The sequence below is a fragment of the Anabrus simplex genome, chromosome 2 (assembly GCF_040414725.1).
Source record: "Anabrus simplex isolate iqAnaSimp1 chromosome 2, ASM4041472v1, whole genome shotgun sequence".
Taxonomy (NCBI): Eukaryota; Metazoa; Arthropoda; class Insecta; order Orthoptera; family Tettigoniidae; genus Anabrus; species Anabrus simplex.
Window position 1 is genome coordinate 81,758,984 of NC_090266.1, and position 27,291 is coordinate 81,786,274.

At 40.6% G+C, this 27,291-nt stretch overlaps 1 protein-coding gene across 2 annotated transcripts in view; it reads left to right on the forward strand.

The window, feature by feature from the left end:
• Galphao (G protein alpha o subunit) overlaps positions 1-27,291 on the forward strand; it is a 1,276,387-nt gene that overhangs the window by 1,117,402 nt on the left and 131,694 nt on the right. For both annotated transcript variants that reach the window (XM_067140187.2, XM_067140188.2), the window contains exon 6: positions 23,411-23,540. In XM_067140187.2, the coding sequence (XP_066996288.1) occupies positions 23,411-23,540 (130 nt within the window). The remainder of the gene's footprint in view (positions 1-23,410; positions 23,541-27,291) is intronic.

Here is a 27,291-nt window from a genome sequence, read left to right on the forward strand (position 1 = left end):
GGACTGTTCAGAATATTCTTTGTGTATTAGTTGAGCTCTGCCGCTTGCGTCAGTGTATTCACAATCCCAGGTGGTATTGTGATCGTTGATGTATCCCATAATGGGTTCATTGAGTTTATCATGAACGCTTGTCATTGTCATGAAGTAATGATGTTTCTAGGTGGACAGTAAATGAAATGGCGTATGGCTTTTAGTGTCGGGAGTGTCCGAGGACATGTTCGGCTCGCCAGGTGCAGGTCTTATGATTTGACTCCCGTAGGCGACCTGCACGTCGTGATGAGGATGAAATGATGGATGACGACAACACATACACCCAGCCCCTGTGCCAGAGAAATTAACCAATTACGGTTAAAATTCCCGACCCTACCGGGAGTCCAGCCCGGGACCCCTGTAACCAAAGGCCAGCACGCTAACCATTTAGCCATGGAGCCGGACTAGGTGGACAGTATATTGATACTATGGTAATTGCTTGACGACATAAGGTGACTGAGTTCTATGGTTTGAAAACTTTGTATTGTACCCGACATAGTCAGTCTGCGAACACGAGACACCCCAGGGGTGCTCAGTTCGGTGGCTGTAGGCTTATAAAATAAATGAATGTGGCAGGATTATCATAGGGTTCATCGAATAAGCACGTTCCAGGTATAAAACAAATATGACACTTTCATTTAATTAAATGCAATATTGGCCATCCTGAAATCTGTGATTATGATTATGATCGCTACGTTATGGAATTTAATATGGCTCTTGATGTAACAAACCTAGGTGCAAACTAATGGGATGGTACACGGCAGTTGTTTCCCTAACATTCTAACAGAGTGTTACATAGTTAAAATTTTTATCGTCTTTAAAGTTATTAAATAATTTATTTAAAGTTGAACTAAAAATTGTCGTTCAGAAAAATGAGGTCTGGGCCAAGCCTTCATCGACAATCTGGAAAAAGATGCAGTAATTGTAAGAACGAGTATAATAAAGAAATTTCCAAGATTCAAAAAGTTAACAATTATAGCAAAAATAAAATTTACAGTCGTTATCTTAACAATTTTGTAATTATAAAATGAAAAGTTGAATTTGCCTTGGTTTTCTCTAAGTTAATCCGAGACGTCGGATATACCTGTTCACGTCATCTCACATCTCTTTTCGTGAGAATTAATACTGAACTTTAAGCATCTAATCAATAATTAAACAAAATAAAACGCCTTCTGGGCTTGCAAACGTAAGTAAATGGGGAGAATATCATCCATGTGGAAATCCCGTCCACTATCAATCGATAATATCAAAGTGTCACATATTTTCAGAACAGAACACATAGAAAATAATTTTCTAACTACTAACAAATTACTACTTCTACAGCTAACTACGGAAATTATCAAGAAGACTGTGATTACTAAGAAGAAAATATCTACACTATGTACATGTCGACGAGTGTCGATCAACCGTATTACTCTCCTGTTAACAGATTTATTGAGTTACAGCAAGATTGAGTTACCTCATGAGAGCGAAAAATTGCATCACGAATGAGCTTGCATAGTCACGAATCAAATATGATTTAGATATTTCGTCGAAGACCTGTTCTTCAGACCTAAGGCCTTCTCGAACGTTCACCTGTACCTTCAACTTGAAATTATTGAATTACTTGAGAAAAGTTGGGATATTCCCACGAATTAAGAAGTACATCGATTAACATGGACTTTCATTTTCTTCATCTGAAGACACTAATATTAGACTACACTGCATTCATCGCGAATAATCCATTAACATGTGAAAAGCTCAGTTTCACGAAGATTCATGTCATGCACAATTATTCCATATACTCCACACGTACAGTGTACTACCATGACGACTCTAATTTGTCGCATCCTAATCTCAAATATGTGTAACCACGAAATATCAGGACCTACCATCGTCCTACAAATACATAATATCCACTTAAATGTGTCTCGATGATTAATTACTCTAACTAATTATCACATGCCCCCAATGCACATATTCACATTAAATTCGTACATAGAATTCAGACTCTATATCCCGATGACACGTTATCTCAAACAAGAGGTACAAGTAGAAGTTCCATTACAAGAAAAATATTGAAAATATGGACGAAATATCCTACCATTTAATCCATCGGACATAAATTAATTCATATTCGTGACGAAATTCACTCAATAAGCAAAGATGGTGTTGATAACACATGGATAACTCTATCGGAACCCTCACTGTCAAATTCATGGCCACATGGTCATTAAGCAATCGCATGTGTCAGTTTTACGACATATCCGAGCAAATATACAACCATAAAATGTGTCAAAATAGCTTGCTAAGAAGAAAGAAAGAATAGAACAAAACTACATAGAACAGATATAAATGAGACGTAATCGACTTAACTTAAGGAGAAATCTTCACGTCTGGAAGTCTGGGTTCTCAATCAGCCATGCTAGGATGAAAGAATCTGCATCCCGACGCCGCCAACGGTGGTCGATAGTTTAGAACTTCATGGTGAAGCACTGGTAATCCATAATGCGAAGTTCCGTCCTCTTCTGGAAATGATCACGTCCACGTCTTCCGCGTCCACTCGTGAGAAAGCTGAAACTTACACAAAGTGCTTTAGCATAAACTCCAAACACACACGTAACTGTATTTTGGAAATGACACGTACTTAAGGGATTAATATCTGCACATTCGACGTCTGATCACAGCACTGTTCTAAGTTGAATACAATTATCAGAGGTGTAGAGCACAGGAGTGAAGCCACTGTTCTTGACGACAGTATTCACGACGTTCCACGCTGAGCGACTGCAGATGATAGTCCAGGAACACGCCAGTGAGTGTGAGAGTGAGTAATCTTATCACATGACTTAAATATCGTGTCTGGTGCACATGCACGGAAGTAAAGTCAATTTAGATACTAAATTCTTCTACTGTACGAATATACAACTTCATTACCATTTTTGCCACAAGGTCGTGTAAATTATTTCAAAATTTCAGTTTTTAATTTATATCCTCTAAATGTGCTATTTTTTATCCAGTTTATTTTAATTTAATCCTTGAGCCTTCCGTAAATATGCATGTCACGCCACCAAAGATATTATAAATATTTAATTCATATCGTTCCTCGCAATTACAGGTGACACGCGCTGGTATCTCTCCTTCTCTCGCCAACCTTCATTTTTTTATTTTTATTTTTGTTAGCCGGGCGGTCGCCCTCTTCACGTAAAAAAAACTCGTTCTCGTTCTCGCCCAAGGTCGCGCACACCCCATCTCGCCGACAAGCGAACACAAGCCATACCAACACCTGTTCACTCAGCTGTGGCCTCACGGTCACATCCACCTCTTACTGGGACAAAAAATTTTAAACAAGGTTAAAAATTTTTGAATCGTGTTCATTCCTTAAAATGTGGTCCGTATGTTGTCTACCTCACTGTTTAATTTTCCACGGTGTTAATAATTTCCAAGCATCTGTCAGGTGTCTGAACGGTAATCATTCTGCACGACACAAACTGGTATTTCTTTGACGGCCGACCTGGGTCTCTTCTTTTCTCTTTCTTCACTCTTCTGCTTTACGGTAGAGTCTTCGGTTCGAGGCATTGAATATAACTGTTCATAGGAGAGTAATAGTTTGATATCTTCACATTGGAGTCTTTCTTCTGGCACCCTGATTTTTAGGTTGATATTGTGGTGCCGAAGAATTTAATCTATCGTCATGAGGTGAATTCCGGTGTCGCTGGAACTGTGGGCTCTCGGCTCCCATCACATCTGGATCGGTGTCTTGATTATGAATGGCGTCCTTCCATTTTGAGCCTTTTTCAGTTTCCTTCCTTAATTCTTCAATGTACCGCATGCTTTCTCGATGACGGTTCTCCATGTCATCTCTGAAATTCTGATAGTTACGATCTGAATAATATCTAGGTCTATCATAGGGCCTATTTCGCCTGTAGTCCTGTGGTCGATCCCGTGTCCTGTAATTTCCCCTTCTTCGGACGTTCTTCGGATCTTCCATCCTGTCCTCTCTGGGTCTCGTTCTTCTCTCTTCCCATCGACGATCGTACGCTCTGGGATAGTTTTTGTACTCTTTGGGTCCGCTCTGACTTCCGTTTTCAGGCATTGGAGTCGAATTCCGATTTTTCGGAGTGTCTATTACGTTGACCTGGTAAGTATTGCTCCTTTGAGTTTTCGGTACTGTTGAGACATTCATGGTATGGTCGAGTTGTCTGAGGATAGCCTCAGCCTGCACTGCGGTCTGAACATTGGCAGCAATGAGTAAACGCTGTACTTCCACAGGAAACTGCTTTGTTATCGCTTGGACCAACTCATTTTCAGATGGTGGAGTGTCGAGGTCTTTCATTCGTCGTACTTGATTACAGAAGTAATTAGCGTACTGCGTCTGCCCATCTATGGAATATTTTCGTGAATACAAATCCAACCGTAGTGCTTGTTGCAAATCCGCTCCCCAGTATCTCTGTAGGAACAAGCGCTTGAAACCTTCATAGTCTTCAAACGTATAACGGAAAGCGTGGTACCAGTTTAGCACGTCTCCCTCTAAAAATTTCTCCGCTGTTCGAAGATGTTTTTCGGTAGGGATCTTCTGTTCGCGGATATATTCATCAAGGTCCCTAATGAAATTTTTAGGTGTGACCCCATTTAAGTTGTTGAATTTTCTAGGCCTGTCCTCGCTCATTCGGATAAAATTAATGATTTGAGGTACACTTTGTGCCGGTGTAGTATTTAGGTTTACTGTGGGTTGTTCAATAGGGGTAATATTCTGAGACGATTCAGCTACTGGCGATATTCCTTCCGTTACAGTAGATTTAGCCTGTACGACCTCTTCGACATTACTCTGTCGGTCCATTAATGATGTCACTAAGACCCTAGTGCTCCTATCCTGCAACTTCAAGAATCCTACTTCTTTTTCTAATTTTTGGAGGGCGTCCATATTTTCCTCCATCTTCTGTTTCCCGGACTTGACATCTCCGGCAAGATTAATAATTTGTTCAAGTATTTCCGACTTGTCCTTGTCAATCATGCTCTTGATATCATCGAACTGAAGTGAAATATCTTGTATCTCCATTTGGTTGACTGAGATACTGTCCTTTACGGATCGGAGATCATCGTCGACCTTGTCTTTTATTTTCTTTAAGTCTTCTGTGACCTCTCCTCTAAGATTTTTCACTTGTTCTGACATCTCTTCTTGTGCCGTAGAAATCTCTACTTTTATAACATCTATCTCCTTCCTCACGGATTCAATGTTATTTCTTACTAGGACTACGTCACTCTGAAGAGCGGTGACCTTCCCGGTGATAACCTTATTATCCTCTTTAATCTGGCTCGTCAAAGTAACAACTTGTTCCAGGGTTTTTTTCTGATTTTCCCTGCACTCTAACACGATATTGTCAATCCGACAACTAGTTTCCTCCAGTTTTGCATATAGTTCGTCACGACCCTTTTTCGCCTCTTCCTGTATCGCGGCACCCATAATGTTCATTTTTTGACTTATTCGCTCATTACTATCTTCCTGTATTTGCTGTATGTTTCTGAGTTCCTCTTTATTCTCGTCCTGTGCTCTCCTACACTCTTCCTGTGCTCTCCTGTTCTCTTCCGTCATAGTTTCTAATAACTTCCTAATCTCCTCGAGATCCATTCTATTATTCATAAAGTGACCTGTGTCAGCAAACGCCGAAATGCAGAGCCTTTCCCCCTCAGACATGTTGATTGTGATAAGGCAAATTCAAGTTTCATGAAGAAAATTCCTAACCCTCATTTTTCCATGTGAAACACATCATCATAAGTAAAATATTCTGAAAATTCCGCGTACTCTGTTAGAATTCTATCTAACTGGGATGGCATTAAATCTGAAATGAACCTGCCGAACCGTGAATAATTAATAATTTAATCAAGTCAATTTAAACCACGTGGAGAAGCAATTAATCAAGTTCCACGATGGATTTAGCCACTTTTAAGCCACAAATCGAGCCCCACGGAAGGGACTAGCCACTTAAGATGTACCCGACATAGTCAGTCTGCGAACACGAGACACCCCAGGGGTGCTCAGTTCGGTGGCTGTAGGCTTATAAAATAAATGAATGTGGCAGGATTATCATAGGGTTCATCGAATAAGCACGTTCCAGGTATAAAACAAATATGACACTTTCATTTAATTAAATGCAATATTGGCCATCCTGAAATCTGTGATTATGATTATGATCGCTACGTTATGGAATTTAATATGGCTCTTGATGTAACAAACCTAGGTGCAAACTAATGGGATGGTACACGGCAGTTGTTTCCCTAACATTCTAACAGAGTGTTACATAGTTAAAATTTTTATCGTCTTTAAAGTTATTAAATAATTTATTTAAAGTTGAACTAAAAATTGTCGTTCAGAAAAATGAGGTCTGGGCCAAGCCTTCATCGACAATCTGGAAAAAGATGCAGTAATTGTAAGAACGAGTATAATAAAGAAATTTCCAAGATTCAAAAAGTTAACAATTATAGCAAAAATACAATTTACAGTCGTTATCTTAACAGTTTTGTAATTATAAAATGAAAAGTTGAATTTGCCTTGGTTTTCTCTAAGTTAATCCGAGACGTCGGATATACCTGTTCACGTCATCTCACATCTCTTTTCGTGAGAATTAATACTGAACTTTAAGCATCTAATCAATAATTAAACAAAATAAAACGCCTTCTGGGCTTGCAAACGTAAGTAAATGGGGAGAATATCATCCATGTGGAAATCCCGTCCACTATCAATCGATAATATCAAAGTGTCACATATTTTCAGAACAGAACACATAGAAAATAATTTTCTAACTACTAACAAATTACTACTTCTACAGCTAACTACGGAAATTATCAAGAAGACTGTGATTACTAAGAAGAAAATATCTACACTATGTACATGTCGACGAGTGTCGATCAACCGTATTACTCTCCTGTTAACAGATTTATTGAGTTACAGCAAGATTGAGTTACCTCATGAGAGCGAAAAATTGCATCACGAATGAGCTTGCATAGTCACGAATCAAATATGATTTAGATATTTCGTCGAAGACCTGTTCTTCAGACCTAAGGCCTTCTCGAACGTTCACCTGTACCTTCAACTTGAAATTATTGAATTACTTGAGAAAAGTTGGGATATTCCCACGAATTAAGAAGTACATCGATTAACATGGACTTTCATTTTCTTCATCTGAAGACACTAATATTAGACTACACTGCATTCATCGCGAATAATCCATTAACATGTGAAAAGCTCAGTTTCACGAAGATTCATGTCATGCACAATTATTCCATATACTCCACACGTACAGTGTACTACCATGACGACTCTAATTTGTCGCATCCTAATCTCAAATATGTGTAACCACGAAATATCAGGACCTACCATCGTCCTACAAATACATAATATCCACTTAAATGTGTCTCGATGATTAATTACTCTAACTAATTATCACATGCCCCAATGCACATATTCACATTAAATTCGTACATAGAATTCAGACTCTATATCCCGATGACACGTTATCTCAAACAAGAGGTACAAGTAGAAGTTCCATTACAAGAAAAATATTGAAAATATGGACGAAATATCCTACCATTTAATCCATCGGACATAAATTAATTCATATTCGTGACGAAATTCACTCAATAAGCAAAGATGGTGTTGATAACACATGGATAACTCTATCGGAACCCTCACTGTCAAATTCATGGCCACATGGTCATTAAGCAATCGCATGTGTCAGTTTTACGACATATCCGAGCAAATATACAACCATAAAATGTGTCAAAATAGCTTGCTAAGAAGAAAGAAAGAATAGAACAAAACTACATAGAACAGATATAAATGAGACGTAATCGACTTAACTTAAGGAGAAATCTTCACGTCTGGAAGTCTGGGTTCTCAATCAGCCATGCTAGGATGAAAGAATCTGCATCCCGACGCCGCCAACGGTGGTCGATAGTTTAGAACTTCATGGTGAAGCACTGGTAATCCATAATGCGAAGTTCCGTCCTCTTCTGGAAATGATCACGTCCACGTCTTCCGCGTCCACTCGTGAGAAAGCTGAAACTTACACAAAGTGCTTTAGCATAAACTCCAAACACACACGTAACTGTATTTTGGAAATGACACGTACTTAAGGGATTAATATCTGCACATTCGACGTCTGATCACAGCACTGTTCTAAGTTGAATACAATTATCAGAGGTGTAGAGCACAGGAGTGAAGCCACTGTTCTTGACGACAGTATTCACGACGTTCCACGCTGAGCGACTGCAGATGATAGTCCAGGAACACGCCAGTGAGTGTGAGAGTGAGTAATCTTATCACATGACTTAAATATCGTGTCTGGTGCACATGCACGGAAGTAAAGTCAATTTAGATACTAAATTCTTCTACTGTACGAATATACAACTTCATTACCATTTTTGCCACAAGGTCGTGTAAATTATTTCAAAATTTCAGTTTTTAATTTATATCCTCTAAATGTGCTATTTTTTATCCAGTTTATTTTAATTTAATCCTTGAGCCTTCCGTAAATATGCATGTCACGCCACCAAAGATATTATAAATATTTAATTCATATCGTTCCTCGCAATTACAGGTGACACGCGCTGGTATCTCTCCTTCTCTCGCCAACCTTCATTTTTTTATTTTTATTTTTGTTAGCCGGGCGGTCGCCCTCTTCACGTAAAAAAAACTCGTTCTCGTTCTCGCCCAAGGTCGCGCACACCCCATCTCGCCGACAAGCGAACACAAGCCATACCAACACCTGTTCACTCAGCTGTGGCCTCACGGTCACATCCACCTCTTACTGGGACAAAAAATTTTAAACAAGGTTAAAAATTTTTGAATCGTGTTCATTCCTTAAAATGTGGTCCGTATGTTGTCTACCTCACTGTTTAATTTTCCACGGTGTTAATAATTTCCAAGCATCTGTCAGGTGTCTGAACGGTAATCATTCTGCACGACACAAACTGGTATTTCTTTGACGGCCGACCTGGGTCTCTTCTTTTCTCTTTCTTCACTCTTCTGCTTTACGGTAGAGTCTTCGGTTCGAGGCATTGAATATAACTGTTCATAGGAGAGTAATAGTTTGATATCTTCACATTGGAGTCTTTCTTCTGGCACCCTGATTTTTAGGTTGATATTGTGGTGCCGAAGGATTTAATCTATCGTCATGAGGTGAATTCCGGTGTCGCTGGAACTGTGGGCTCTCGGCTCCCATCACATCTGGATCGGTGTCTTGATTATGAATGGCGTCCTTCCATTTTGAGCCTTTTTCAGTTTCCTTCCTTAATTCTTCAATGTACCGCATGCTTTCTCGATGACGGTTCTCCATGTCATCTCTGAAATTCTGATAGTTACGATCTGAATAATATCTAGGTCTATCATAGGGCCTATTTCGCTTGTAGTCCTGTGGTCGATCCCGTGTCCTGTAATTTCCCCTTCTTCGGACGTTCTTCGGATCTTCCATCCTGTCCTCTCTGGGTCTCGTTCTTCTCTCTTCCCATCGACGATCGTACGCTCTGGGATAGTTTTTGTACTCTTTGGGTCCGCTCTGACTTCCGTTTTCAGGCATTGGAGTCGAATTCCGATTTTTCGGAGTGTCTATTACGTTGACCTGGTAAGTATTGCTCCTTTGAGTTTTCGGTACTGTTGAGACATTCATGGTATGGTCGAGTTGTCTGAGGATAGCCTCAGCCTGCACTGCGGTCTGAACATTGGCAGCAATGAGTAAACGCTGTACTTCCACAGGAAACTGCTTTGTTATCGCTTGGACCAACTCATTTTCAGATGGTGGAGTGTCGAGGTCTTTCATTCGTCGTACTTGATTACAGAAGTAATTAGCGTACTGCGTCTGCCCATCTATGGAATATTTTCGTGAATACAAATCCAACCGTAGTGCTTGTTGCAAATCCGCTCCCCAGTATCTCTGTAGGAACAAGCGCTTGAAACCTTCATAGTCTTCAAACGTATAACGGAAAGCGTGGTACCAGTTTAGCACGTCTCCCTCTAAAAATTTCTCCGCTGTTCGAAGATGTTTTTCGGTAGGGATCTTCTGTTCGCGGATATATTCATCAAGGTCCCTAATGAAATTTTTAGGTGTGACCCCATTTAAGTTGTTGAATTTTCTAGGCCTGTCCTCGCTCATTCGGATAAAATTAATGATTTGAGGTACACTTTGTGCCGGTGTAGTATTTAGGTTTACTGTGGGTTGTTCAATAGGGGTAATATTCTGAGACGATTCAGCTACTGGCGATATTCCTTCCGTTACAGTAGATTTAGCCTGTACGACCTCTTCGACATTACTCTGTCGGTCCATTAATGATGTCACTAAGACCCTAGTGCTCCTATCCTGCAACTTCAAGAATCCTACTTCTTTTTCTAATTTTTGGAGGGCGTCCATATTTTCCTCCATCTTCTGTTTCCCGGACTTGACATCTCCGGCAAGATTAATAATTTGTTCAAGTATTTCCGACTTGTCCTTGTCAATCATGCTCTTGATATCATCGAACTGAAGTGAAATATCTTGTATCTCCATTTGGTTGACTGAGATACTGTCCCTTACGGATCGGAGATCATCGTCGACCTTGTCTTTTATTTTCTTTAAGTCTTCTGTGACCTCTCCTCTAAGATTTTTCACTTGTTCTGACATCTCTTCTTGTGCCGTAGAAATCTCTACTTTTATAACATCTATCTCCTTCCTCACGGATTCAATGTTATTTCTTACTAGGACTACGTCACTCTGAAGAGCGGTGACCTTCCCGGTGATAACCTTATTATCCTCTTTAATCTGGCTCGTCAAAGTAACAACTTGTTCCAGGGTTTTTTTCTGATTTTCCCTGCACTCTAACACGATATTGTCAATCCGACAACTAGTTTCCTCCAGTTTTGCATATAGTTCGTCACGACCCTTTTTCGCCTCTTCCTGTATCGCGGCACCCATAATGTTCATTTTTTGACTTATTCGCTCATTACTATCTTCCTGTATTTGCTGTATGTTTCTGAGTTCCTCTTTATTCTCGTCCTGTGCTCTCCTACACTCTTCCTGTGCTCTCCTGTTCTCTTCCGTCATAGTTTCTAATAACTTCCTAATCTCCTCGAGATCCATTCTATTATTCATAAAGTGACCTGTGTCAGCAAACGCCGAAATGCAGAGCCTTTCCCCCTCAGACATGTTGATTGTGATAAGGCAAATTCAAGTTTCATGAAGAAAATTCCTAACCCTCATTTTTCCATGTGAAACACATCATCATAAGTAAAATATTCTGAAAATTCCGCGTACTCTGTTAGAATTCTATCTAACTGGGATGGCATTAAATCTGAAATGAACCTGCCGAACCGTGAATAATTAATAATTTAATCAAGTCAATTTAAACCACGTGGAGAAGCAATTAATCAAGTTCCACGATGGATTTAGCCACTTTTAAGCCACAAATCGAGCCCCACGGAAGGGACTAGCCACTTAAGATGTACCCGACATAGTCAGTCTGCGAACACGAGACACCCCAGGGGTGCTCAGTTCGGTGGCTGTAGGCTTATAAAATAAATGAATGTGGCAGGATTATCATAGGGTTCATCGAATAAGCACGTTCCAGGTATAAAACAAATATGACACTTTCATTTAATTAAATGCAATATTGGCCATCCTGAAATCTGTGATTATGATTATGATCGCTACATTATGGAATTTAATATGGCTCTTGATGTAACAAACCTAGGTGCAAACTAATGGGATGGTACACGGCAGTTGTTTCCCTAACATTCTAACAGAGTGTTACATAGTTAAAATTTTTATCGTCTTTAAAGTTATTAAATAATTTATTTAAAGTTGAACTAAAAATTGTCGTTCAGAAAAATGAGGTCTGGGCCAAGCCTTCATCGACAATCTGGAAAAAGATGCAGTAATTGTAAGAACGAGTATAATAAAGAAATTTCCAAGATTCAAAAAGTTAACAATTATAGCAAAAATACAATTTACAGTCGTTATCTTAACAGTTTTGTAATTATAAAATGAAAAGTTGAATTTGCCTTGGTTTTCTCTAAGTTAATCCGAGACGTCGGATATACCTGTTCACGTCATCTCACATCTCTTTTCGTGAGAATTAATACTGAACTTTAAGCATCTAATCAATAATTAAACAAAATAAAACGCCTTCTGGGCTTGCAAACGTAAGTAAATGGGGAGAATATCATCCATGTGGAAATCCCGTCCACTATCAATCGATAATATCAAAGTGTCACATATTTTCAGAACAGAACACATAGAAAATAATTTTCTAACTACTAACAAATTACTACTTCTACAGCTAACTACGGAAATTATCAAGAAGACTGTGATTACTAAGAAGAAAATATCTACACTATGTACATGTCGACGAGTGTCGATCAACCGTATTACTCTCCTGTTAACAGATTTATTGAGTTACAGCAAGATTGAGTTACCTCATGAGAGCGAAAAATTGCATCACGAATGAGCTTGCATAGTCACGAATCAAATATGATTTAGATATTTCGTCGAAGACCTGTTCTTCAGACCTAAGGCCTTCTCGAACGTTCACCTGTACCTTCAACTTGAAATTATTGAATTACTTGAGAAAAGTTGGGATATTCCCACGAATTAAGAAGTACATCGATTAACATGGACTTTCATTTTCTTCATCTGAAGACACTAATATTAGACTACACTGCATTCATCGCGAATAATCCATTAACATGTGAAAAGCTCAGTTTCACGAAGATTCATGTCATGCACAATTATTCCATATACTCCACACGTACAGTGTACTACCATGACGACTCTAATTTGTCGCATCCTAATCTCAAATATGTGTAACCACGAAATATCAGGACCTACCATCGTCCTACAAATACATAATATCCACTTAAATGTGTCTCGATGATTAATTACTCTAACTAATTATCACATGCCCCCAATGCACATATTCACATTAAATTCGTACATAGAATTCAGACTCTATATCCCGATGACACGTTATCTCAAACAAGAGGTACAAGTAGAAGTTCCATTACAAGAAAAATATTGAAAATATGGACGAAATATCCTACCATTTAATCCATCGGACATAAATTAATTCATATTCGTGACGAAATTCACTCAGTAAGCAAAGATGGTATTGATAACACATGGATAACTCTATCGGAACCCTCACTGTCAAATTCATGGCCACATGGTCATTAAGCAATCGCATGTGTCAGTTTTACGACATATCCGAGCAAATATACAACCATAAAATGTGTCAAAATAGCTTGCTAAGAAGAAAGAAAGAATAGAACAAAACTACATAGAACAGATATAAATGAGACGTAATCGACTTAACTTAAGGAGAAATCTTCACGTCTGGAAGTCTGGGTTCTCAATCAGCCATGCTAGGATGAAAGAATCTGCATCCCGACGCCGCCAACGGTGGTCGATAGTTTAGAACTTCATGGTGAAGCACTGGTAATCCATAATGCGAAGTTCCGTCCTCTTCTGGAAATGATCACGTCCACGTCTTCCGCGTCCACTCGTGAGAAAGCTGAAACTTACACAAAGTGCTTTAGCATAAACTCCAAACACACACGTAACTGTATTTTGGAAATGACACGTACTTAAGGGATTAATATCTGCACATTCGACGTCTGATCACAGCACTGTTCTAAGTTGAATACAATTATCAGAGGTGTAGAGCACAGGAGTGAAGCCACTGTTCTTGACGACAGTATTCACGACGTTCCACGCTGAGCGACTGCAGATGATAGTCCAGGAACACGCCAGTGAGTGTGAGAGTGAGTAATCTTATCACATGACTTAAATATCGTGTCTGGTGCACATGCACGGAAGTAAAGTCAATTTAGATACTAAATTCTTCTACTGTACGAATATACAACTTCATTACCATTTTTGCCACAAGGTCGTGTAAATTATTTCAAAATTTCAGTTTTTAATTTATATCCTCTAAATGTGCTATTTTTTATCCAGTTTATTTTAATTTAATCCTTGAGCCTTCCGTAAATATGCATGTCACGCCACCAAAGATATTATAAATATTTAATTCATATCGTTCCTCGCAATTACAGGTGACACGCGCTGGTATCTCTCCTTCTCTCGCCAACCTTCATTTTTTTATTTTTATTTTTGTTAGCCGGGCGGTCGCCCTCTTCACGTAAAAAAAAACTCGTTCTCGTTCTCGCCCAAGGTCGCGCACACCCCATCTCGCCGACAAGCGAACACAAGCCATACCAACACCTGTTCACTCAGCTGTGGCCTCACGGTCACAGTATTTTACTGTGGTCGATATGGATTACAGAATGAGGTACACTGCTTTCGATAATTATGGCAACTCCATCCCAGCCATCTTCATGGTCGTTACGGTACACCAAATAGCTTGGAATCTATGCAACTCTATCTTGTTTCAACCATATTTCCTACTGTACAGCAATAGAGATATTTAGTTGAGTTATTTCATGCAGGAGCGAGACTCGATTTGCATCAAGGAAGTGTGTATTCCATTGCAGAATGTTTCCATGTACTTAATCCTTTATTGATTGAATTGTTAATCGATTATTTTTTCTGCCAACCTTAGCAATAATTGGCGATGAGGACCTTCTTGAATGGCACTTCAGATATTATAAGTACTATAAGCTGTAATATTGGTTCAACAACTAGAGAAGTATATCGTTGTGATGGAAGTTGAATATTGTGAGGTTGGGGAGGGCATGGGTTATGAATAATCGATGTGATCAGATGCTGATGGGGAACATACATTTTCTGTCGGATGGGTGGGTAATTAGATTTTTGTATTGTTGGTTCATTTTCGGTAGTTTTAGAGCATGTTGAGTTGTGCAAATGTTTGTATGGCTTACTGCTATTGTTTGTAAGCAGAACAGGTCCTGCCCGCAGCGGAATGTGGGCCCATACAGTGTACATACTGCCTCAATTTCTGCATTTCTGCACATCAAAACTCGTGGAATGAATGGTTCCACAGGAACAGTACCACATGGGATGGAAGTCACTGGGATCGAAATGCTATTGAACGTACTTGCAGTAGTGTGCGTGCTTTAGGATGTCCCTTATAATGCCGCGTGAACCGTTTCACTATGGCAGTCAGAACGCTACAGTATGTAGCTTTTTATTTTTTCTTCAGCTAATATCCTGTTGTATCGACATCTCGTATCATCCCTTGCTTATGAACCAGGAAGTTTGGAATATACGCTTTATCTACACTGGTTACGGCAGAGGTTTACTTGCTGATTCGATTTAATAGAGCATTTGTTGATGCATGGTTGTCTAAATTTTTATTACGTGTGGTCGGTCTAACTATATTTATAGCTGGGTTATCTTCACCAAATGACTTAGTGTCGGATGATTTTATTATGGAGGCTCCAGTTTAGGCTTTAATTACAAACGAACCGATAGGCCTAGAATAAAATGAGTTATACGAATATTTTCCTTGTTGAATTCTGCATTAGAGTGTATAAGACAAATTGTTTTTGAAGTTCATTACATATTTTTTACTTGTGGTTTTAGTAAATATTGTCTGGGTTTTCGGCTTCTTGTCTAGGAACCGCTCACTTAAAAACATATACATGGGAAACTACTTATCTGATGGTAATGAAGTCATAGCCGCTTGTATTCGTAGTTTAATACTCAAGTTACAATTTTTTCAACCACCCGAAAGAAATTTATTATCATTTTTTCTACGGCATTTTTCACTCAGCCCAGGATAGAAGTGCAACAGGAATCCTGGGCGTGTTTTGAAGCACTCACTGATGGCTATCAGAAACTACAACCACTGCAACCGCACAGTGTGGTACTGAATTTATGAAGAGTAATATTGGTAGGGAAGTTGTGTGCGCGCTGGACCGTGCGATTAACACGAGGCAGAACTTCGTGAAATGTGTATCAAACGCTTACGTATCCCATTTAACATCATGGAAGTAGAACAGGAGACCACAGCAACAGATTCATCCGTCCCGTTGAACAACATGAGCAATAGTAACGATGCCTCATGTCACATAACCTACAGCGTCGCAAGAAACAGTCAATCAAACTGATGTTGTTACCACTCGTTCACAAGTACAGGACCATAGTAAAAATAACAGATATAGTCGCACGAAGGACAATTTTACGTGTTTGTCAAAAGTCTAAACAGGAACATAGGCAAGCTCCACCCTATGACGATAGGTAAATTATTATATTCTAACAATCAAGCCTACAAATAATCAGGGAACAGAGGGCCGAGTATTAATTTTTTTGTGACGTTGAGTTTTGGTTGAACGATGTTGGAGTTTCACTGGTATACCTGTATTCAGGCTGGGCTGAGCCGAATGTTCTGGAAGTTGATAGCATGTCTGTAATGCCGGGTTGATGGGTTGCCCTGTATCGGGTGGATCCGCCATCACCGTAGCACTTTTATGCTAGATTGATATATAAATAAACCGAATAAATATCAGAAATTAAAAGAATACGCATTAAGTTCACTAATATACGATTACACTGATATAAAGCGCCTCGCTTGTTGACACGACTCACACGCAATAACTGTCCAAGTACGTCCGTACGCTATGACCAACGAAGCGTGAATATAAATGCGCGTTACTAATGGATTGGACTGTGTTACATAATAATATTAATAAACAGGCTAACCAGACACACAGCGTTTTTAAAATCAAAATGCCAAAATATATTCAGTATACAGTTTGCATACCCATTGTTTATTAATTATAGATTTATTTAACATAAAATAGCCTCATATTGATGAAAAGTTAATTAGGGAATAGGCTTAAGAAAGAGGTCAGCAGGAGAGTTGCATGCAAAGCAGAAATGCTGCGGGGTGCCCAGGTTGCTAATAGAACATTCAGTTAGAAGTAACCACCAGAAAAAAAAAGCAGCTTGAAAAGTCATTTGATACCAATTTGCTTGCGTAGCTTAATAGCAGAGAATAATAAACAGAAAGCCACGTTTTTCCGAGATAAAACATTAAAATAACCAGTGTATCGTTAACAAGAGCACAATAGCGTGCTCGTAGTTGTAGCAGATGAAGCTAAGGCTATCAATGAGCTGGAGCAGTCCGCCTTATTTTGGAACATGGTCAGCTCCCTGCTCGGTGTTGGGCGCTTCATTTCCTAAGTGTTGTCGTAGACCATATCTAGAAAACTATTCATTCGAAATATTTCTCGTAAAACTCCTTTCATCAGCATTAAATTTACTCGCCTACGGGATAAGTAATTTTCATGAAGTTTCTCATATTTTTACCATAATCGTGCAAAAAGTACTGCTTCATAAACAGTACTGCTTATTGTGAGCTGTCTGTTCGAGATTAGCGTATACTTCCGGTTACATTTTCGTAGATCTAGTTAAGATCTAAAAGTAAGTTCTTTGCCCTCTTTTGCTGTATCTGCAATCGCTTGGAAATGCCAGAAAGTTTAATGGTCACGGTCTACATTTTCTTCGAAGAAATTACATACGAAAAGTATGTCACTTATATTTGACGACAACCTCTTTGACTACGACGGTGCGTTAGAAAGTTCGAACGCTGTACGCTTGAGCGTTTGGATGAAGTAACGATGTCTAAAATACATGCTACCATTCCTCCCATCCAGAATCAAAATGGTCGCCCGGTAACACCGAAGCAGTGGCGCTTGCACACGCTTTCTTATATTGCTAGTCTTGTTTGCGTGTGAAGTACGAAACTTGGATTGTCAAAAGTAGTTTGCAAACATTTAATTTTGTCATAGTTGGAGAAAAACACCTTCGGAGACCTTCACAATGCTAACGTTCTAAGGAGAGCCCAAAACTGATCGGCCGATGACCTTAGATGTTAGGCCCCTTTAAACAACAACACAACAAAACCGATCGCCGCTTTGCAGGGATATGTCCATTCTCATTCCTGAGGACAAAAGAGTAAACAAGGAATTGTATCTGGATATTTCACGTAGTTTTCGATCGTCCATCCGCCGTATTTGACCAAATATATCAAGAAGTGCAAAGCTGCACCTTCTCCATGACAACGCGCCTGCTCATTGGTCCCTACTAGTCTCAGAATTTCTCGTCAAAATGGAACATATGTGTTCCAGCATCTCGCCTATTCACCTGACGAAGCCCTCTGCGATATTTACCTCTTTTCAAGGATGAAATATCATCTGAAGGTACATCATTCTGCATCGCCATTGGTCTTTGTGAACCCAACTTGACTTGACCTGACCTGACCTGACCTCCTTTAAACGTATAAATTGTGTGTTCAAAACCTAGCAAACTGGACAATGTTATTCAGCAGCGATGGAATAATTGCCTCTCTTCCAATGATGAAACAAAATACTGTCTGATTGCCTTGACTCACTTTCACTCCACATCTGTTAGCATTTACGGATGGACTCGTAGAAATAACAACCATTTCACCTAATGAAACTTCCTGGTTTCTCCTTCGTATGTATACTTCATTCGTCAGTAGAAGTTTGCCGAAGTTTTTTTTTTTCGAATTTTTCTCAAAACACATATCGATCTCATCAACTTTCTATAACCATCTATGATCATTACAGGGCTCTAAATTTCATTAACTAAGCACGTTTGGAACAAATCTGCATTTCCACTTGAATCGAATGTCTGATGCTTCTGACAATCTGGAAAATTAAAAATTCAGCTTGTTCAAATAGTAGTCCTGAACATAACAATTGTCACTATGGGCTCCTAAAATTTACTGCTCAACTTCCTATCTTTTACATTATTATACTAATATACAGCATGTCAAGCCTTTGGCGAACGTTCTTTATGAGAGCCTCCCACCATGCGTTGCCAGTAGTAATGCCCAGAGTTCGTCCTGCTCGCTTACGTTTCCTTCCAGTCACGAGGCGATATTCATGGAGCGCTTGAGTCACGTGCCATGACGTGTACTGTACGCGGTAGAATGAAGGGCATTACCGCAAGTAGTTACGGGGATAATCAGTGAATAGAATCAATTAAAATGTGTTTAACATTTGCCAAGTAACTCTATAATGAAAAAATCAGTTAATAATCACGTGAAAAATTCGTATGTTTGAAGGTACGTATATCTCCGATCTATTTAAGTCTTTTGGCAAGTGAAGTATAATGCACAAATAAAGGGTCCTTGTGGACATCTTCCACGCCATCCTGAAGAAAACATAATTGAAACTTACATACATTGACTCCTGTAACAAATAAACGAATTGAATTCCGCGGAAAACATAATTGAGGCGTTGATTACGAAAGCCGGACAAGTGCAAAACGAGATATGTATGACTACGTATGACTACAAATAATGCTTGAGTTAACAGTCTTCCCGGTCTAGAAAGCCAAGAATAACGGCCGAGGGGATCCGTCGTGCTGACCACAGGACACCTCGTAATCTGTAAGCCTTCGGGCTGAGCAGCGGTCGCTTGGTAGGCCATGGTCCTTCGGGGCTGTTGCGCCATGCGGGCGGGGGTTAACATTGTCTTACAGTAGCGTATTGCCTGAGTTATATGGTGGCTCAGTAGGATTTACATGTACATAACCGTAAAATGTCCAAGGCAAGACGTGGCTGAAATTCATGAACGCAAAAAGAAAATGATCTTTTGGATGTGTCTTGTAATCAATTTACCTCAGATACATATTAATCAGTATACGATTATTAATCTTCAGTGAGGTTGCTCCTCAAGAAGAGCAAATCCTTCAACTTGTCCGCACCTAAGTCGTGAACATCTCTTATTTCCGGCCAAACTGAACACCCGTTCAGTTGTAATGCACAGGACAAGTCTTGCGACTCGTACCAGAGCAGGAAATTGGTCACTTCCGCATGTATTCCCCCGTTCGAGTATGCCACCAGTGATTTCATTCTCCATGGTGCAGCGTGCTAACTGCAAGACCTCGTCACCCTTAAAGTCAACCTAACATTATTCTTTCAAGGTCAATTGTCGACTGTCACGCACATCGTCGCTGTTACCGAAAAACCTCGTAGCTCCCTATGCTCTTCCCATCTATTTTTTTTTTTTGCTAGTTGTTTTACGTCGCACCGACACAGATAGGTCTTACGGCGACGATGGGACAGGAAAGTTCTAGGAGTGGGAAGGAAGCGGCCGTGGCCTTAAGGTACAGCCCCAGCATTTGCCTGGTGTAAAAATGGGAAACCACGGAAAACCATTTTCAGGGCTGCCGACAGTGGGGTTCGAACCTACTATCTCCCGAATACTGGACGCACTTAAGCGACTGCAGCTATCGAGCTCGGTCTTCCCATCTACTATTGTCTCTAAGACTGGTCACGCCTCCCAGCCACATACGGATATGCAGCCCACCAGTACAATTTTAATTGGGTTCATTTTCCTATGCTATATTTTAAAAATGAACGGTAAATACATTATACTGTAGGAGTGTACACATACATTACTCCAGTGCTGTGCGGTAAGGTTCAATTTCCTTTGCGGGTAAGCATAGAAAAATGAACACAACGAATATTGGTTTTTTTTTTTTTTTTTTTTTTTTTTTTTTTTTTTGCTGGTGGCTTTACGTCGCACCGATACAGACAGGTCTTATGGCGACGATGGGATAGGAAAGACCTAGGAGTTGGAAGGAAGCGGCCGTAGGCTTAATTAAGGTACAGCCTCAGCATTTGCCTGGTGTGAAAATGGGAAACAACGGAAAACCATCTTCAGGGCTGCCGACAGTGGGATTCGAACCCACTATCTCCGGGATGCAAGCTCACAGCCGCGCGTCTCTAACCGCACGGCCACCTCGCCCGGTGAATGTTGTTCTAATGGACTGCATATCCATATGTGGCTGGGAGGCATGACCAGTCTTAAAGAAAATAATGGATAGTAAGAGCATTGGGAGATACGAAGTTTTACTGTAACAATGTCCGGCTCCATGGGTAAATGGTTAGCGTGGTGGCCTTTGGTCGCAGGGTTCCCGGGTTCGATTCCCAGCAGGGTCGGAAATTTTAACCATCATTTGTTAATTTCGCTGGCACGGGGGCTGGGTGTATGTGTCGTATTCATTATCATTTCATCCTCCTCACGACGCGCAGGTTCCCTACGGGTGTCAAATCAAAAGACCTCCACCTGGCGAGCCGAACTTGTCCTCGGACACTCCCGGCACTAAAAGCCATACGCCATTTAATTTCATTTTACTGTAACAACGACGATATAATACCGCTGCACCGATACCGAACACTCAGCGAGGAAGTAACCACGAAATCACACACTGTTCCTCTGCCCCGCTGTCGTACAGCGTCTCTCGCTAGCTACGTGCGCTGCGGGCTTACCGGCACACCAGGCGAATACTCTCGGAATCCTGGCCGTTGCGTTGGACGCCTCAATTAGGCAATCCTTTCCAGAGATATTTTAAACAATATCCATAGTACTGAGTGAACCATAATCTCTTTACTGCTATGGCATTTGGTTTAAAACTTCGAAACATAAAGTACGAAGCCGGTAGTGGAAAATAATTAAAATTATCGCCATTTCCCACATGTGCCCGACTTAGCCAGTTGTCCAGGTGGATTATTCTGTCTGACACTTTAACGAAGTTCAAATACATTTCTAACAACAACAGCAGTGACAACAACTGTTTTACATCCTATTGACTACTCTTACGGTTTTTGGAGACGCCGAGATGTCGAAATTTTGTCTTGCCAGAAATAGTTAACGTACTGGCATCGGTGTTGAGCGATTAGTGTTCGGATATCTGACATTAACAAAGAAAGTTTTCTCCAACGCTACCATGAGTCTTGATGAAAAGGCAATAAATTTGTACGCTATTAAGAAATTACCACGTTTCTTCTTCTTTTGTGTTAAATAGGCTCATTCTGAAGCACTATTCTACTGCTACCATAACCACCACAAACCACTATGATGAATCACATTTAATATAATAAAAGGATTTCATTAATTATTCGTGGCCAATTTACAAGGATTAAAGGATTCCTCTTAAGAACGTTTTGGAAAAGCATTCCAAAAATCGCGAATGCAGCTGTCTTAGTCCTATTTCCAAGGGATTTCAAGGTTGTGTGGCCAGGAAAGCGGTATCCTCAGTCATTAATCTTGCTGGACGATTAAAGTCGATGCTATTTTGTCCAGTATCTTTGTCCAGTAGCTTCTGTATTGTCCCCACAAGGCTGGGTCAGGAATATTCAAGTTCACTTTACATTCTTATTCCTGATCATGGTTGGGAACTGAAGTAGGATTGCTGAGACACTAGTTGGTAAAACTACGTGCTAGGTTGGCGGACTGAGTGACTCATTGGCCTTCCGAGCCCCAGTTAGCGGTTTCGATCCCGCCTCAGTCCGGTGGTATTTGCAATCGTCCTGTCGCTAGATTTACTACGATATCATTCAAACTACGAGAATTGTTTGGTGGAAAATAAAGGCATCTCCAGCTGCATTCCACACTTACTGTATTATCCCGTCCTAGAACATCGTACAGTAGCTAATGGGAAGTAAAGAAAGGTTCTGCTGGGCGACGGCAATTGATTCAGTTAGTTCTTCTTCTTCTTTTCTTTATGTTTTTGTTGAAGTTTGACGTCCATGCGTAGTGTTGATGAAGTTACATAAAACTTTGACCACTATTTTTAACGCCGGGCTGAGTGGCTCAGACGGTTAAGGCGCTGGCCTTCTAACCCCAACTTGGCAGGTTCGATCCTGGCTCAGTCCGGTGCTATTTGAAGGTGCTCAAATACGACAGCCCCGTGTCGGTAGATTTACTGGCACGTAAAAGAACTCCTGCGGGACTAAATTCCGGCACCTCGGCGTCTCCGAAGACCTTAAAACAAAAGTAGTTAGTGGGACGTAAAGCAAATAACTATTATTATTATTATTATTATTATTATTATTATTATTATTATTACTATTTTAAGCGGTTATTTAATTACCTCGTTGAAGCTCTTTCAACTGCGTGCGAACGATCATCTTCAGAACAGTATATTTCTTTTTAAACAGAGCTCGATAGCTGCAGTCGCTTAAGTGCGGCCAGTATCCAGTATTCGGAAGATAGTGGGTTCGAACCCCACTGTTGGCAGCCCTGAAGATGGTTTACCGCGATTTCCCATTTTCACACCAGGCAAATGCTACGGCTGTACCTTAGTTCAGGCCACGACCGCTTTCTTCCCACTCCTAGCCCCATCCTGTCCCGCCATCGCCATAAGTCCTATTATCTGTGTCACTGCGACGTAAAGTAAATTGCAGAAAAAAATCTTTTCAGCTTTTAAGGATAATTCTTGAGACAACAGTAGCCAAATCAGTATAATTTTCACACTGTTAATTCAAGTAACTTGATGATTTGCATGATGGAAGAATTTTTCTGTGAATGTTTGTAAAGAAATTGATAATCAGTCACGGAATGAAGAACACTATTCTTCTCTCTGATCGTCATTTTACAATGTCATATGACGTAGTGACCACATGTGTCTTGTGTTGACAGACTGTTCGACGTCGGTGGCCAGAGATCGGAACGGAAGAAATGGATTCACTGTTTCGAGGATGTCACGGCGATCATCTTCTGCGTCGCCATGTCGGAGTATGATCAAGTCTTACACGAAGACGAGACCACGGTGAGTATTTACACTTTATCGTTCACTCTGTGTATCACGCAGTTCACGCCTACGAGGGGGTTGAGGCAGTCACGCATGTTGTTCTCTTATTCCGTGTGTTGTACGCACAGACATCTGTGTAGTGTACGCAAAATATTATTTTTTCCTTCCAGGTCATGCTGTTTGTAATAGGCTTACAGTTATTAAATAAATCAATATGTTCATATTCAGATAGACTTCGCATAGTGGGGTTACGAAAATCTGTGATAATAAACATTCTGGTTATCAAAACTCGGTCACTGATGCTCTGTCTCGCCTTTTTGATAGTCGCCAAGACAGCGATTCTATATTAGATCAATTTTCCTGCCGGGCTGAGTGATTCAGACAGTTGAGGCGCTGGCCTTCTGACCCCAACTTGGCAGGTTCGATCCTTGCTCAGTCCCGTGGTATTTGAAGGTGCTCAAATACGTCAGTCTCATGTCGGTAGATTTACTGGCACGTAAAAAACTCCTGCGAGACTAAATTATGGCACCTCGGCGTCTCCGAAAAACGTACAAGGGTAGTTAGTGGGACGTAAAGCAAATATTAATATTATTATTATTATTATTATTATTATTATCAGATCAATTTCCTTCTGATCTGGACAATACCATTTCATCCCTTCTTGATTTTTCCCTCTCACTTCATTCTTGTCAACATCAACTCAAGGATCCATATTGTATAGAATGACAGACTTCTGATGATGATGTTGATGATGATGATGATGTTTGTTTTTTAAAGGGGCCTAACATGTACGCCATCGGCCCATAATGGTACGAAATGAGACGAAATGAAATGACAAATTAAAAGCCCCAAAACATCCACTGACCACAATTCAAAACGTGAGGACGATGAATGAACGGATGGATGGACATGAATTTAAAACGATCAGTGGAACCGACCCACAGTGCCTCACGTGCAGAGAAGCTGGCGTAGAACAATAGTATTACTGACCAAGGGACTGCTTCTATAGCACAATACTGAATCGATGATGCTTGTAGTCAAAAGGGGTCCAAAATCCAAGTCAGCGGCCCCTCACGATGGTACTTATCGCTAGGAAAGTAGAACCATGGTATTTGCCATGTTGCGGTATTAATCAAAAGTAGCGTAGACTCGCGGTATCCACACATTATGGTACTAGTCACAGGTAAGGAAATTCGCACATGTATTACAGACCTACGCTGTTTCGCACATTGCGGCGCCATTTACAGGCGACGCAAACCTGTCCTGCTCATCACATAAGGGTACTGACCACAGGGACTCGTACTATCCCGTGGTGTTCCTCATATAGTGAGTACTATTCGTAGGCAAGCCAGAACCATGGGCTCCCTCATCCCATGGTGTCGCTCATATAGTACTACTAATCGCAGGTACTGTAAAAGCCGTCGAGCCCTCGTTTGCTACTAATCACAAACCTATTGGTACCTAACATAGTGGTACTACGCGCAAGTAAAAGCGACCCATGGTGTTCCCCGCGTGGTGGTACTAATCGCAAGTAGTTTCATGGTTCTAATTTGATCATCCCTTGGTCGCCCCTTTTAGTCGCCTCTTACGACAGGCAGAGGATACCGTTGGTGAATTCTTCGTCTGCGTCCCCCACCCACAGAAGGGTTCTGTGTTTGGTCCGCGAGAGGTATTTTATTTCCCTCAAGTCAGCCGGCAAGCGGGTTAGGACCCCCCTATCCGCCACCTGGGGCGCGCCACGTGGGAGTATCACCTCTCCCCCTGCTACGCCAGCGTAGTAGGTTCGTGGGACAGACTTATGTTGCTTCTCTTGATTATTCTGGCCCATTTCGTGTTCTCAGTTGTCTTCTTGTATTTGAGCCTACTCCACCTACTCTACCGCGGTAATAGAATAATAATAAGAAGAATAAAAGCTAATGTGAACTTGAATTACTTACATTCCGTCAATCCTTTGTCCAGAATAATCGAATAACGTTAGCCATATAGCAAAACTATTTTCAGGAGCGTGTGAAACTACTCGATGGACTCCCGCATTCACAGATGTGCCTGCCTGCTCATTCTTTTCTTGACCGACTGTACCATGTAGGGACTGAACTCAATTGAGTTGTAACTTCTGCCACTACTGTAGTTGAATAGTTTCAAATGGCGCTTCGAGTCTCACCGGCATTAGAGTGGTCTGTTCCGTGTCGTGACCGTGCGGACGGCAGATATTCAAACGATTTAAATGAACATTCAGAATTAAGAACTTAGTGGTCTTAGGTTGTGTCTAGTGATTCGTAATAGGCCTTCCCCAACCCACAAACTGACATTAAAATTGAAACTCCCATTTCTTCATCAAGAACAGTCTCTTATTGTTCCAGAGCCTCAACATCTACCTCTTTTTCTTGTTACAATTGTTGAATATTTTCCTGCCATGTTTCTGCCAATAGTGTGGTAGAACTACAAGAATTCCACACCATTGCCAGTTCAAATGTACAGTATGTGGTATAAAGGAAGGTTTATAGAACATGACTGTGTACTATACAGTCCTCTAAAAACTCATGGGCCGCTACTGGTGTATGGAATGGCGTATGGCTTTTAGTGCCGGGAGTGTCAGAGGACATGTTCAGCTCGCCAGGTGCAGATCTTTTGATGTGACTCCCGTAGGCGACCTGCGCATCGTGATGAAGATAAAATGATGATGAAGACGACACATACACTCCGTCCCCGTGCCAGCGAAATTAACTATCATACATACATACATACATACATACATACATACATACATACATACATACATACATACATACATACATACATACATATATCACCATTATAGACCGTTATGCCTGTCAGCGTTCAGTCTGCAAACCTCTGTGATTTCAATAAACATCGCCACAATCCTCTGTTTGCAACTAGTGCTGTGGCCTCATTTAGTTCTATACCTCTTATCTTTAAATCGTTAGAAATTGAGTCTAACCATCGTCATCTTGCTTTGCCTTTGATTCTTTTGATGTTTCCATGAAGATGATGTAGTTCTCTTACCCTCCATAACAAAATCCATTATTCTCTTAGGTAACCTATCCTCCTCCATTCGCCTCACATGACCCACCACTGAAGCCAGTTTATGCGTAGAGCTTCATCCATCGAGTTCATTCCTAAATTAGCCTTTACCTCCTCATTCTGAGTACCTTCCTGCCATTGTTCCCCCTGCTTCGCTTGAACATTTTAAGCAAGAGAAATTAACCATTGATGTTTAAAATTCTCGACCCTACCGGGAATCGAACCCGGGACCCCTGTAATCAAAGGCCAGCACGGTGTGGAGCCTGACTGTAGGCCTATCTGTATACATCCTCCGGGCCCCGTGATTGGTGGGATCGAATCGCTGTACTTTACAACGCCATTATTATGTTGCTTGCTTTGCCTTTGTTTCTTTGTCCAACTTCTTTGTGACAAGAGGGTAACGAGTTCCTTCGTAATGGTATTGTTCGATTTGTACAGTATATGTTTCTATGAAGATGATGTAACAGCTTGATTGCAGAGATTAACATGTTACATAAATCACAATGAAACTCCTAAGCTGTGGTCGATGATAATCTGTATTCTCAGATAACAGTATTTGTTTGGTTTGTGCTTGGCCCCTGTATAGTTGTTACATTTACATCCCACTCTATGCTAAACAGTATTGTTCCGTCTGCGCTCTGGAATTTGTTCGTCAAGCTTTAATGTCTGTATGGTACCTAACAGGCCACACCGCCTATTTTTTCCCGGACTTAGACCCAGTTAAGAG